The sequence below is a fragment of the Hypanus sabinus genome, chromosome 5 (assembly GCF_030144855.1).
Source record: "Hypanus sabinus isolate sHypSab1 chromosome 5, sHypSab1.hap1, whole genome shotgun sequence".
Classification (NCBI taxonomy): Eukaryota; Metazoa; Chordata; class Chondrichthyes; order Myliobatiformes; family Dasyatidae; genus Hypanus; species Hypanus sabinus.
The window spans coordinates 153,077,044-153,091,928 of NC_082710.1; the positions used below are offsets into that span (position 1 = coordinate 153,077,044).

General features: G+C 43.2%; 1 protein-coding gene across 3 annotated transcripts in view; it reads right to left on the reverse strand.

Annotated features, from left to right (window-relative positions):
• The window catches only part of LOC132394465 (major histocompatibility complex class I-related gene protein-like), a 28,771-nt gene extending 14,476 nt beyond the window's left edge, over positions 1-14,295 (reverse strand). Inside the window, exons 1-3 of one of the 3 annotated variants that reach the window (XM_059970658.1) lie at positions 14,108-14,295; positions 5,302-5,550; positions 2,562-2,807 (exon numbers count right to left, since the gene is read on the reverse strand). In XM_059970658.1, coding sequence (XP_059826641.1) covers positions 2,562-2,807; positions 5,302-5,550; positions 14,108-14,201 — 589 coding nt within the window. In that variant the 5' untranslated portion in view covers positions 14,202-14,295. The remainder of the gene's footprint in view (positions 1-2,561; positions 2,808-5,301; positions 5,551-14,107) is intronic. The other 2 variants (XM_059970657.1, XM_059970659.1) reach the window with 2 other exon arrangements.
• Between the last annotated feature and the right edge of the window lie 590 nt (positions 14,296-14,885).

A 14,885-nucleotide genomic window follows, 5' to 3' on the forward strand; every position in this document is an offset into this window, starting at 1 on the left:
CACTGGTGGAAGTTGTCTATCAACCACTGAATTATAACATTACAGTGGCACAGGCAATAAACAGACAAATATCTGTGGCATGTAAGAATGGAACAGCAGTTATCGTGGGGGTTTTTAACTTGTGTATAGATTGGGTGAATCAAGTTGATGGAGGCAGTATTAAGGATGACTTCATAGAATACATCCATGATGGCTTTCTTGAACATCATGTTAGTAAACCTACAAGGGAACACGCCATCTTAGATCTGGTCTTGTGCAATGATCAAGTAAAATTAGTGATCTTGTAGATAGGGATCCTCATGGAAAGAGTGATCACAGTGTGATTGAGTTTCTCATACAAATGGAGGGAACAATAGTTCGATCAAAAACCAGTGTATTATGCTTAAACAATGGCGACTACAATGGAATGGGGGAGGATTTGGCTTGTGTAGAATGGGAACACAGATCATATTGTGGGAGGGTTGAGAAACAGTGGAAGACTTTCAAAGAGATTTTTCACAGTGTTCAACAAGAGTATATTCCAGTCAAAAGTGGGAAGTAAGTAATTAAGTAAGGGTGGGGAGAGTCAGCCTTGGATAACTACGGAAATAAAAGAAGGCATCAAACTAAAAGCTTGTTTGTACAAATTTGTCAAGAGTACTGGGAAACTGGAAGATTGGGAAAACTTTAAAAAGCAACAAAGAACCACTAAGTGAGCAATAAAGGAAGGGAAGACAGATTATGAAAATAAACTAGCACAAAATATAAAAATGGATTGTTAAAGTTGTTATAATTATAGAAAGCAGAAAAGGGTGGCTTAAGTGAACATAGGTCCCTTGGAAGACAAGAAGGGGAATTAATATTGGGTAATGAGGAAATCGCAGAGGCTTTAGATCTATGTTGTGTCGGTCTTCACAGTAGAGGTGGAGGACATGTATAACATGCCAAAGACAGATGTTAAGGATGCGATGGGAGGCAGGAACTCTGATACAATAGGAATCTCTGAAGAGGTAGTGCTGAGCATACTTGTGGGCCCGAAGATAGATAAGTCCCAGGGTACTGAAAGAAATGGCAGAAGTTATAGTAGAGGCTTTGGTGATAATTTACCAAAATGGAACAATAGAGTTGGGGGTAATGTATTAGCATGGATAAAGGATTGGTCGACTAATAGAAAGAAGAGAGTTGGGATACCTGAGTGTTACTCTGGTTGTCAATCAGTGGTGAGTGATGTGTTGTGGTTGTCTGTTGTTCTGGGCTTGCAACTGTTCACGATATACATTAATGATCTGGAAGAGGGGACAAGTGTAGTGTATCTAAGTTTGTGTCAGGTATGGAAGCATCCTGAACTTTGTCAATAAGGATTAAGCAGGAATATCTGACTCCTGGAAACTGCTGAATTGCATGTATTTTAAGGTATAAAAGACCATACTTGTGCTTACTTTAGCAGAGTCTTTTAGTGGGCTCACTGTGGTCATGTAATTAAGTAATAGAACTGAATACTGGTATTTGTGTCTTTGTTTAATCAGTGATAGTAAAATTCTGCGACACTCAGAGTAGAGGGATATTGTTTTCAAATGGAGATCAAGAAGTATTTCTTTTGCCAGAGAGCAGTACATCTGTGGAATTCGTTGCCACAGGCAACTTGGCAGCTGTGGAGGCCACATCTTTAGGTATATTTAAAGCAGAGATTGATAGGTTCTCTATGGTCATGACATGAAGGGAGACGGTGAAGGCAGGACATTGGAACTGTGAGGGTAATGGACCAGCATGATGAAATGGCGGAGCAGACTCGATGGGCCAAATGGCCCCTTTCTGCTTCTATATCTTATGGTTTTATCGAGTCTAGATGTATTCAGTTTAGTTACGTGCCTTGCTACTAGTCAAATGCATGCCGCAGAATCAATCTTTGCTGAAACGCCCAGTGCACACTGATTCACCTCGATCAAACTGCTCATAAACAGCAATACCTGAAGCACATGAACCCTAAAGTTCCCCAAAATGAGTCACAACCATGAGCCTCACCGATCAATCCCTGCAAAGTGGAACACAAGCCTCCTCCACTTTCCTCCAACCGCAGCTAGGAAAAGGGAGAGGAATAGCAGCCAAATGTGACAGATGGCGCCAAACACCAGCCTGGCCTCCACTCCCGGCCTCGTCCACTTCAACCTTGCTCAACCCCTCAGTCAGAGAAAAACAATGGAGCCAGTCATGGGCTCACAGTCCTCCTCCAAGCCTGCAGGCCATACACTCCAATCAACTCACTGTTTCAAATTAGGAGATCCCTCATTACACCAGGTGGGAAACCCCTAATCATTTTGTTTTGGCAGCTCTCCCTCTTTCCCATATCAGGGGATCCCTCTGCATCTCAGATTGGGAGCTTCCTTACTGTCCAGATCAGGAGATTCCTCTCTGTCCCAGATTGGGAACACCATCAATCTGCTAGATCATCAAATCCTTCAGTATCTCGAATCATGACAGCCCACACCATCTCAGTCTCAGAGCCCCATAATCGTCTCAGACTGAGGTATCCCTTATGTTGCTGAGTTGGGAGCTCTTTCACCATTTCAGAATGTTCCACTTGCCTTGCCTTTCAGATGCTTCTTTTCCAAGCTGAACAGCTCTTTTTAAGTACTGAATGCTGTACTTCAAGTCAGGCCCTTCAGTGAAATTGAGTTGGTTCATTCCAGCTTTGATTAATCCTTGGAGATTTGAATTTACGCTGATATCAAGGCTGACCGTTAGAAAATCTGGGATGTTGATTTTTAGAATCACATTGTCCGTATTTCCAGACGCTGTACAGCCCAAGATTCCCTGTATGTAGCTGATGTCTGTAAAGTACCAACAGATTAATTAACATTCATGGCTGAAGCTTCCAACATTAAATCCGATATCCATCTGGATAATGGCCTGCTAAATACGTAAATGCTATGAGAGGTGATTGATAAATTTGTGGCCTAATGTAGAGGAGATGAGTTATACAACTCTCATTACGTGCACGTGCAGTTCAACTCTTTGAGTGATTATGCAGAAAGTATGAAGTTAATAACTCATTGGGGTGATTGATAAGTTTGTGGCCTAAGGTAGAAGGAGTCAATTTTAGTAAACCTAGCACACCTATTTTTCAACATAGTCCCCTCCTTCTTTAACACACTTAGTCCAGAGGACGTGGAGCATATGGATCGTAGACCTCCAGAAAGTGTCCACGCAGGGGTGATTGATAAGTTTGTGGCCTAAGGTGGAAGTAGATGAGTAATACAGCTCTCATTACATGCACATGCAGTTCAACTCTTTGAGCGATTATGCAGAAAATTTGAAGTTAATAACTCGCCAGTGGTGATTGATAAGTTTGTGGCCTAAGGTGGAAGGAAATGTTGAAAAATAAATGTGCTAGGTTTTCTAAAATTGACTCCTTCTACCTTAGGCCATGAACTTATCAATCACCCTTCGTATGTGACAAAGAGGTGCACAAAGTAGTGGGTCACGGTGAGGGACTGTGTACAGTTAAGGCTGAGAGCATGGGGTGACAGCGTACCATATAGAACATTTGTCAGTGTGGCACAGATCACAGGGTCTTGTGAAATCAGTAATCAATGTGAGCAACTGTCTACATGGCAGGGTGGGAGGGGAAAGTATGAGGAGATTCTATTTGTCATTAAATGTTTTCAAACATACAGTGAAAAGCATTTGTATTGGTTACATCACAGCTGGTAGGTAAACGCCAAAGCCCTGAAAGACAAAAGGCTGAGGGGGTGGTGGACTCAGCCAGTCCCATCACAGGTACAGCTCTCCGCGTCGTTCAGGACATCTGCTGAAGGCAATATCCCAGGAAGACAACATCCATCATCTGGAACCACACCCTCCCTATCACCCAGGACAGACCCTCATCTTGATGCTCCCACCAGGAAGGAGAGACAGGCCTAAGGACCCACACCTCAGGCTCCGACAAGAGCTCCATGTCCAACAGCACCAGGTTCTTTAACCAACCAGAAAAGCCTTAAGATGACCCGAGATTATATTCTTATCTCTCTTATTCTTGCACAAATATTGTTACATTTATTCTGTTGCCTATCTTTGCACATGTGCAGGTTGTGTATATTTATTTAACATTGACTCAATGCTAACATGTCCTGTAAAAGAGAATGCTGTTGCTGTAAAACAGTGATTTTATGGCAATTGTACCCTGTATATGTAAGCCTATGATCAGAAATAAACTTGAGCTTGAACATATGCAGAGTGCACAGTACAGAGATCACATTGAAACAGTGTGCATACAAAGCAGGGGGCACATTGAAGGACTCTGTCAATACGTGGGCAGAGCAGGAGCTCAGTGAGAATCTGCGCTGTACAGTCTGCGCTGAACCATGTCCACTGCAGAGTTACGGTGGAGAACTGTGAAAGCAACATGTTTGTAATAAGTGTCAATAAGCACAGAATGTGCAACACAGCAGTTCTGGTCGCTCTGTGATGGTGAGGCTTTGGAGAAGGTGCGGAAGATACTTACCAGATGCTGCCTGCATTGGACAGCATGTGCTATAACAAGAGATTGGACCAACTTGGGCTGTTTTCAGTCGACATCTGGTATCATTTTTTCCTTAGTTGAAATGTCTAATACAAGTGGGTATGTTCAATGCTGATGTGCAGGGTCAGTCTTTAACAGAGTGGCCCGTTCCTAAATTGTGCTGCCAGGGGTGGTGGAAGTAGCAGATACAAAGAGGGTGTTCAAGAAGCCTAGTTGAGCAGGAAATAGGAGGACATGGACATTGTGTATGCAGAAAGGATTAGATTAGTTTGGCATTTGATTATTAATATAATTAGTTCAGCAGAACTTTGTGAGCCAAAGTGCCTATTCCTGTACTGTTGTGTTCTATGTTCTAATGCATGGAGTCACAGCACCGAATTAGATCTGGACAGCGTCACTGTGGCAGGTGACTAGGTAAGAGCCATTGACATCGTAGTTCCAAACCATCCGAGACATTCCCAAGTCTGGAGTTGGGGAGTAGGCTGAGGAAAGGGGTTAGAGCCAGACAAGGCCTGTGTGGACAGTGGGTTTGATTTTCAGTGTTTCTCTGAAGAGGTCAGTGGGGAATGAAGACTGGATAATCAGCTTATTTTCAAGGGTCAGAACTTACCCAGATATTTAGGATGGAATTCTTGTAATTGGAGTTAAGGAAGGTAGAGTGCATAATGGAGATTTGAGAGACTTGAAAGAGTGAAGGACTTTAAACTTGATACAACATAATTGGATTAAATAGAAGATCAAGATATTGGCAATATGCAAGTCCCTGTGATACTCAAGGGGCAGTGTGGATCAAAGACACTCACTAACGATTGAGGACAATTGCTGCAGATGTGTCATGATGAACTCATGAAGCCTGTCAGTTACTTCTTTCTGTTCTTTCTGGTAGTCAGTCAATAAGGCATCTGCGATCCACTGGTGCTTGACTTCTACCTCGTGGAGGGTGCTGTTGTAGTAGTCAATCTGCAAGTCATCCAACATCACAATCCTGAAGAAGGCTGGCAGTTCAGGAGCGCTGAAGGATTGGAAGTAGAAATACATCAAGCCCTGTGAGCCTGAGTAAAAGGAGAGGGAGAGAGAAAGAGAGAGAGAGAAGTGTCAGAAAACAACAAAGGATGTTCACAATTTCTAAGGCATAACTCGGGAGTTTGATGGCACACTTGAATGGATTAATACACATCCAAGCAGACATCTGACTGGATTAGGCAGCACACCCACCCCCTTTATTAGCTCCCCAAACATGAGCAACAAACACTACTAAACGTGCCTCATTGCTCTGGCCGTATACAAAATCCTACGCAGATACTCACCGAAGCCAATCCAACAGAACAACCCAAACCCCAGCACAAAGGAGGTCAAGGGCAGCAGGCAAACAGGAGCCCCAACTCCCACTATAGGGTTGCTTCTAATTCAGAGGCAAACATACTGGAATATGTGTCTGCCATGATAGAGAGGAAGCCAAGGTTCAAGGGGAAGCAAAAGAAATTTCCAGGGCATCAGTGTAGAAATTCTATTGGACTTGATCTTTCAAGAAAAGCCAGGAGATAATAACAAGACACTAATCAGGCCGCACTTAAAGCATTGTGTATAGTTTTGAGCCCCATATTTCAGAAAGGATGTGTTATCATTGGAGATAGTACAGAGGAGGTTCAGGAGGATGATTCTGGGAATGAAGGGGTTAACACATGAGGTGTGTTTGGCAGCTTTGGACCTGTACTCACAGGAGTTTAGAAAAATGTGGGGTGATCTCATTAGAACCTACCGAGTGTTGAAAGGACTTGTTGGGGTGGATGTGGAGAGAATGTCTCCTACAGTGGGAGTATCCAGAACGAGAGGTCACAGCATCAGAATTGAGGGGCGGCCCGTTAGAACAGAGGTAAGGAGGAATTTTTTTAGCCAGAGAGTATTAAATCTATGGAATGCTCTGCCACAGACTCTTAAGTCTGTGCATATATTTAAGGCAGAAGTTGATCATTTCCTGATGGTCAGATATGACGAGAATGCAGGAGTATGGGGTTGTGTGGAATCCGGATTCAGCCATGATGTGATGTGGAAAACTCGCAATGGGCTGAATAGCCTAAATCTGCTCCTATGTCTTATGGTCTTAAAGGTGCAAGAGGCAGTCTGTAGTGTTGCATTGCTGATGTAGGCTCAGGATTATTCAGGTTGGTTCAAGAACTGATGTCTGTAGGAAAGTAGCTGTTCCTGACCTGATGTTGTGGGATGTCAGTCTTCTGTGCCTCCTGCCCGACAGAAGCAGCATGAAGACTGCATGATGTGAATGGTGGGAATCCTTGATGGTAGATGCTGCCTTCTTGAGGCAGTGCCTCCTGTAGATACTGCTAGTGTTGGGGAAGGATGTGCCCATGGTGGATCAGGCTGTGTCCACCATTCTCTGCAGCTCTTGTCTTCCTGTCTATTGTAGTTTCTGTACCAGGTTATGATGCAGCTAGTCAGTAATGTCAAGATTTTAAAGAAAGTGATTCTTCTACAGAGTCAGTACAGTCCTCTGGGTCCATCAACCACCTCTTTACACTCATCTAAACTTATTCTTCCCTCATTTGCATCAACACCTTCCCAGATTCCACCACTCACTCACATCTTAGGGCGATTTACAGCAACCAATTAGCCCACCAATCCACCCATCTTTGGGGTGTGGGAGGAATTCAGAGCAACCAGGAGAATCCTATGATATCTTTCTCTGGGATTACAACACCGGGCAGTGCAGAATAGGGATATGCCCTTCAGCCCAATATGTTGTGCCAAATTAATTAAACCAGTAACTAAATGCCTAATTATTCTAAACCCTTCTGCCAATGTCCATATCCTTCCATTCTCTGCAATTCATGCACCTTTCTAAGTGTATCTTAAATACCTCTGTGGTATGTGCTTCAACCACCAGCCCTCACAGCTGATTCCAGACACGAACCACATAAAATCAACATTGCTCTACAAATTTCCTCTGAACTTATTCCCTTCCACATTAAATACATGCCCTCTAGTGTTAGATAGCTTGACCCTGGGATGCTCTTGTAGTCTTATAAACATCTATCAGATCTTTCCCAGTCTCTGCCACTCCAAAGAACAACTTCTCTTCCACATACGCATCATCAAGGATCTCACGTGGTCTGTAAATACCGCCTGTGTGGTGAAAAAGGCACAACAGTATCTGTTTCACCTCAGACAGTTGAAGTTTATTATGACCCCCTTCAAAATTCTAAGAATTTTCTGTAGGGGCATGATTGAGAGCATCCTGACGGGCTGCATCACTGCCTGGTACGGGAACTGTACCTCCTTTAATCACAGGACTCTGCAGAGAGTGGTGTGGACAGCCCAGCACACCTGTAGATGCGATCTTCCCACTATTCAGGATATTTAGAAGGACAGGTGTGTAAAACAGGCCAAAAGGATCATTGGAGACCTGAGTTACCTGAAGCACAAACTGTTCCAGCTGCTATCATCTGGGAAATGATATCGCAGCATGAGAGCCAGGACCAACAGGCTCCGGGACAGCTTCTTCACCAGACCATCAAACTGCTTAGTTCATGCAGACACACTGTATTTCTATGTTATATTGACTATCCTGTTGTACATAATATTTATTATAAATTTCTATAATTGTACATTGCACATTTGAACAGAGACATAAAGATTTTTACTCCTCTTGTATATGAAGGATGTAAGTAATAAAGTCAATTTAATTCAATTCAATTCTTAAGTCCTCTAATCCAGGAAGCATTCTGGAAAATCTCTTCTGCACTTGGATACCGACTAGAGATGGGGCAGTGTTGGATCTCCTGTTAGGGAATGCGATAGGTCAGCTGACAGATGTATGTGATGGGGAGCACTTCGGGTCCAGTGATCACAATAGCATTAGCTTCAATATAATTATGGAGAAGGACAGTATAGGACCTAGAGTTGAGATTTTTGATTGGAGAAAGGCTAACTTTGAGGAGATGCGAAGGGATTTAGAGAGAGTGGATTGGGTCAAGTTGTTTTATGGGAAGGATGTAATAGAGGTCATTTAAGGGTGAAATTATGAGGGTACAGAATCTTTATGTTCCTGTTAGGTTGAAAGGAAAGATTAAAGGTTTGAAAGCACCATGGTTTTCAAGGGATATTAGAAATTTGGTTCGGAAAAAGAGGGATGTCTACAATAGATATAGGCAGCATGGAGTAAAGGAATTGCTCGAGGAATATAAAGAATGTAAAAGGAATCTTAAGAAAGAGATTAGAAAAGCTAAAAGAAGATATGAGGTTGGTTTGGCAAATAAGGTGAAAGTAAATCCGAAAGGTTTCTACAGTTATATTAAAAGCAAGATAGTGAGGGATAAAATTGGCCCCTTAGAGAATCAGAGTGGTCAGCTATGTGTGGAGCCGAGGGAGATGGGGGAGATTTTGAACGATTTCTTCTCTTCGGTATTCACTAAGGAGAAGGATATTGAATTGTGTAAGTTGTGGGAAACAAGTAAGGAAGTTATGGAACCTATGACAATTAAAGATGTGGAAGTACTGGCGCTTTTAAGAAATTTAAAAGTGGATAAATCTCCGGGTCCTGACAGGATATTCCCCAGGACCTTGAGGGAAGTTTGTGTAGAGATAGCAGGAGCTCTGACGGAGATCTTTAAGGTGTCATTAGAAACGGGGATTGTGGCGTATTGCTCATGTGGTTCCATTGTTTAAAAAGGGTTCTAGAAGTAAGCCTAGCAATTATAGACCTGTCAGTTTGACATCTGTGGTGGGTAAATTAATGGAAAGTATTCTTAGAGATAGTATTAATAATTATCTGGATAGACAGGATCTGATTAGGGGTAGCCAGCATGGATTTGTGCGTGGAAGGTCATGTTTGACAAACCTTATTGAATTTTTTGAAGAAGTTACAAGGAATGTTGACAAGGGTAAGGCAGTGGATATAGTCTATATGGACTTCAGCAAAGCCTTTGACAAAGTTCCACATGGAAGGTTAGTTAAGAAGGTTCAGTCATTAGGTATTAATGCTGGAGTAATAAAATGGATTCAACAGTGGCTAGATGGGAGAGGCCAGAGTGTAGTGGTGGATAATTGTTTATCGGGATGGAGGCCGGTGACTAGCGGGGTGCCTCAGGGATCTGTTTTGTGCCCAGTGTTGTTTGTAATATACATAAATGATCTGGATGATGGGGTGGTAAATTGGATTAGTAAGTATGCCGATGATACTAAGGTAGGAGGTGTTGTGGATAATGAGGTGGGTTTTCAAAGCTTGCAGGGAGATTTATGCCAGATAGAAGAATGGACTGAATGTTGGCAGATGGAGTTTAATGCTGAGAAGTGTGAGGTTCTACATTTTGGCAGGAATAATCCAAATAGAACATACAGGGTAAATGGTAGGGCATTGAGGAATGCAGAGGAACAGAGAGATCTAGGAATAACAGTGTATAGTTCCCTGAAGGTGGAGTCTCATGTAGATAGTGTGGTGAAGAAGGCTTTTGGAACGCTGGCCTTTATAAATCAAAGCATTGAGTACAGAAGTTGGGATGTAATGTTAAAATTGTACAAGGCATTGGTAAGGCCAAATTTAGAATATTGTGTGCAGATCTGGTCACCGAATTATAGGAAAGATAGCAATAAATTAAGCAGAGTGCAGAGACGATTTACTAGGATGTTACCTGGGTTTCAGCACTTAAGTTACAGAGAAAGGTTGAACAAGTTAGGTCTCCATTCATTGGAGCGTAGAAGGTTGAGGGGGGATTTGATCGAGGTATTTAAAATTTTGAGAGGGATAGATAGAGTTGACGTGAATAGGCTGTTTCCATTGAGAGTAGTAGAGAATCAAACGAGAGGACATGATTTGAGAGTTAGGGGGCAGAAGTTTAAGGGAAACACGAGGGGGTATTTCTTTACTCAGAGAGTGATAGCTGTGTGGAATGAGCTTCCTGTAGAAGTAGTAGAGGCCAGTTCAGTTATGTCATTTAAGGTAAAATTGGATAGGTATATGGACAGGAAAGGAGTGGAGGGTTATGGGCTGAGTGCGGGTAGGTGGGACTAGGTGAGATTAAGAGTTCGGCACGGACTAGGAGGGCTGAGATGGCCTGTTTCCGTGCTGTGATTGTTATATGGTTATATGGTTAATGCATCTGTTATCTCTTCAGAAACCTCTCTCAAGACTCTGGGATGTAGTCCATCTGGCTCAGGTGACTTATCCACCTTAAGATCTTTGAAGTTGTCTCGTAATTTTCTTTGCATTAGCAAAAACACCCACTCCTGCTGTCTGACACTCATGGACCTCTGGCACACTGCTAGTGTCTTCCACAGGGAAGACAGATGCAAAGTACCCATTAAGTTCCTTTGCCATTTCTTTGTTCCACATTACTACCTCACCAGCATGATATTCCAGTGGTCTACTATCAAATCTCACTTCTCTTTGACTCTTTATATAACTGAAACAACTTTTGGCGCCCTGCATTATATTATTGGCTATTCAGCCCTCTTATTTAATCTTTTCCCTTCTTTTAGCCTTTTTAGTTATTTTTCTTGGATTTTAAAAGCTTCTCAATCATCCAACTTCCCACTCACATTTTTTACAATATATGCCCTTTCTTTGACTTTTATGCAGTCCTTAACATTCTTTATCAGCCACAGTTGCCTACCCCTGCTAATTGAGAACTTCTTCCTCTGTGGCACATATCTATCCTGTGCCTTGTGAACTATTCCAAGAAACTTCAGCTCTGCTGTCATCCCCACTAGTATTCTCCTTCAATCCACCTGGGCAAGCTCCTCTCTCATGCCTCTGTAATTCCTTTTATACCATTGCAATACTGATACATGAGTTATGTTTCTCCCTCTCAAATTGCAGTATGAATTCAATCATATTTTGATCACTGTCTCCTAAAGAATCTTTATGTTAAGCTCCCTAATAAGATCTGGGTTTTTGCAGCGTACCTGTAGATGTGAACTTCCCACTATTCAGGACATTTTAAAAGACAGGTGTGTAAAAAGGATCATCAGGAACCTGAGTCACCCCACCCACAAAATGTTCCAGCTGCTACCATTTGGGAAATGATACCACAACATAAAAGCCAGGACCAAGGGACAGCTTCATCCATTAGGCCATCAGACTGTTTAATTCATGCTGACACAACTGAATTTCTATGTTATATTGACTATCTTATTGTACACACTATTTATTATAAATTACTATAAATTACAACATTGGATGTTTAGATAGAGATGTAATGTAAAGATTATGAAGGATGTAAGTAACAAAGTCAATTCAATACACAACACCCAATCTATGATAGCCTTTCCCTGAGTAGGCTCAAACACAAGCATTCTCTGACACTATGTCACCTCTTTCTAGAGATGTAATTCCAACTCTTACCAACAGAGCCACACCATTGCCTATGCCTTTTTGCCTGTCCTTTCGATACAAAGTATATCCCTTGATGGTAAGCTCCCAACTTCAGCCTTTTTTCAGCCACAGCTCCGTGATCCCCACAATGTCATTGAGACCAATCTCTAATTGCACCACGGGTTCATCCACCTTATTCCAAATACAACACCTTCAGTGCTGCGTTCTTCACCCTTTTGAATTTTGCCTCTGTGGTACAATTTAACTCTTTGCTCTGTCTGTATTTGTACCAATCATTGTCTTGTACTTCCTTACATTCATGTTACACCAATTATCTTCTTGTAAACCTGCTGGCTCATCCTCAGCTCCATCACCCTGGTTTCCATCCCCCTGCCATATTCATTTAAACCACTAGCAACAGCTCTAGTAAATTTGCCAGCAAGAATATTGGTCCCCCTTGGATTCAAGTGCAATCTGACCTTTTTCTACAGGTCTCACCTGCCCCAGAAGAGGGCCCAATTATCCAGAAATCTGAATCCCTGTCCCCTGCTCCAATTCTTCAGTCACACATTTACCTGCCACCTCATTCTATTCCTATCCTCACTATCATGTGGAACAGGCAGTAATCCTGAGATTACTGCTCTTAAGGACCTGCTCCTCAGCTTCCTTCCTAACTCCCTATATTCTTTTTTCAGGACTTCGTCCCTTTTCCTTCCTATATCATTGATACCAATATGTACCGTGACTTCTCTCTGCTCACCCTCCCTTTTCAGGATATTGTGGACGTGTTCAGACACATCTCGGACCCCGGCACCTGGGAGCCAAACTACCATCTGTGTTTCCCTTTTGCATCTACAGAATCACCCATCTGTCCCCCTGCCTACAGAATCTCCTATTACTGCAGACATCCTCTTCAGTTCCCGACCCTTCTGAGCCACAGGGCCAGACTCAGTGCCAAAGGCACAACCACTGTTGCTTCCCCATGTACTGTTGCAGCTGGGCATCTCTGATAATGGTTTATTTGCTCTGATGTCTCAGTCTGCAGTTGTTTTTGTTCATTGACTTTGTGTATTGTCATTCTGTGTTTTCCCTGAATATGCCTGCTTGTAATGCTGTTGCAAGCAAGATTTTCATTTTATCTATATCTAACCATTCTTATGCATATGGCAATATATATGACTGAACATGACCTAAAATCTCCCTGAACGTCCTAAATTCCCTGCTACCTAGGGTAACAGAAACAGCAATATTGTTCTTTGTGATTTATTGCTCCTATTTCATCTGCTTCCTTTTTCATCATATTTCTGTAAGCAGCCAGTGCAGGCACAGAACACTGTCCCATAGTCTGCCATGTGTAAACATACTGACCAACCGCCCCAACACCAGAGCTTTGATGAACTCGCCACTCATGTCCAGTGCCAATTTCCTCCACTTCCCGCAGCATCCGCCATGAGCGGTGTTAAGCTGGCCACTCACTTGAGAGGGGCCTTTTACAAAACCTCCCAGAGGTGCTTGTGCATAAAATGCATCGATGTTCTCCCAGTCTATGACCACAGCAATCAACAAAACTTAGAGCCAACTCTTGATGCACTTTGAAAATAGGATGAAAAAGAAAAGAAAAAGATGCCAGTCAACAGGCCAGGCAGTATCGAGGGGAAAGAGGAACTGTTAATGTCTCAAGTTAAAGACGGAAAGCTCCGTCGTTCCGATAGCATGCAAGGAGAGAGAAATAGAACTAATGTTTCAGGGCCAAGATGGAAACTTGCAACAGTTCCCGTAGCATCTGTTGGGAGACAAACAATAAATGTTTCAGATTCGGGAGCCTGAATCAGAACTTGGAATGAGAGAAATCAAGTTAGTTTTTGTTAGCAGAGAAGTCCTTCACACATAAGGCACAGAAAGAGGACACTCGGACCGCTATGTGGGTGCAGACCCTTAAGGAACAGAGGTATTTCTCTGGTATTGTGAAACAGACTGATATAACGTGGAAGTTAAGGGATAGTTAAACTCATACTAATTACTTTAATGTGATGCCTCTGTTAAGATTGTGGGACTTTCCTCTTTGGAAACTGGCGACAATTCCTACCCACCGGTGAAACATATTCAAGGATCATTTTGCCCCGAGTTTATCGACTCCAGAAATGTCGCAAGAGTGAAATAGAACACAGGAGTGCGATGAGTTCGTCTTCCCGTCTGATGCAGCCACAGCCAGGAACTCTGAAAGATTTAAAGGCGAGTTTCCCGACACAACCCCCAACCATCGCCGTCACATACCCTCGCCTCACCTGTCTGGCTTCCCGCGACAGAGCAGAGAGAGAACGCGGTGACAAGGAGCGATACCAGTCCGGTGCAACACTCCATTGCGACGACTCCTCGCATCGACTGAACCCTGATCGTTAGTCAGTGAAGTGCTGAGGGTGGAGTTAGATTCACAGACGCGGCTTGGTGTAAACAAGGTTATTTACAGGGCAGCCAGTAACTGAAAATCCTCCTACATAAATGGACTGTGGGCGGAGCGGAGATTCGGCTGAACGCGGGAGGGAGCGGAGCCAAACCACTTCCAGTTGTGTTGCATCAAATCCGGCGAGAGGTGATTTCAGGAAATACCCATTGTCCCGAGGGAAGCTGCTCAGCACAAACCTTCTCAAATTACTGGGTAAAACAAAACTTCTAGAGGATCTCGGCGGGCCAGGCAGCAGATGTGAAGGGAAAAGCAGCGACAACACAAAATGCCCACTGTCCATGTCCCTCCACAGCTGCGGGCAGACCCGCTGATTTATAGTCATACTTCATGAAACAGGACCGGTTAGGGAATGATCACAGAATAGGGTTCTTCCGCCACTGGACAGGGAGTGGCCAGGTTCGCTGAGAGAGCCCCTCAATTATTGTAGCAGAGCTCCCCCCCCCCCCCACCACCACCACCCACGGTCTCAGAAGATTGTCAATAGTCTCTCACAACATCATCGACCTTATTAACTCTGGAGATCTCCCATCCACTGCTACCAACCTCATAGTTCCCACACCCCAACTGCCCAAGATTCACAACCCTACCTGTCCAGGTAG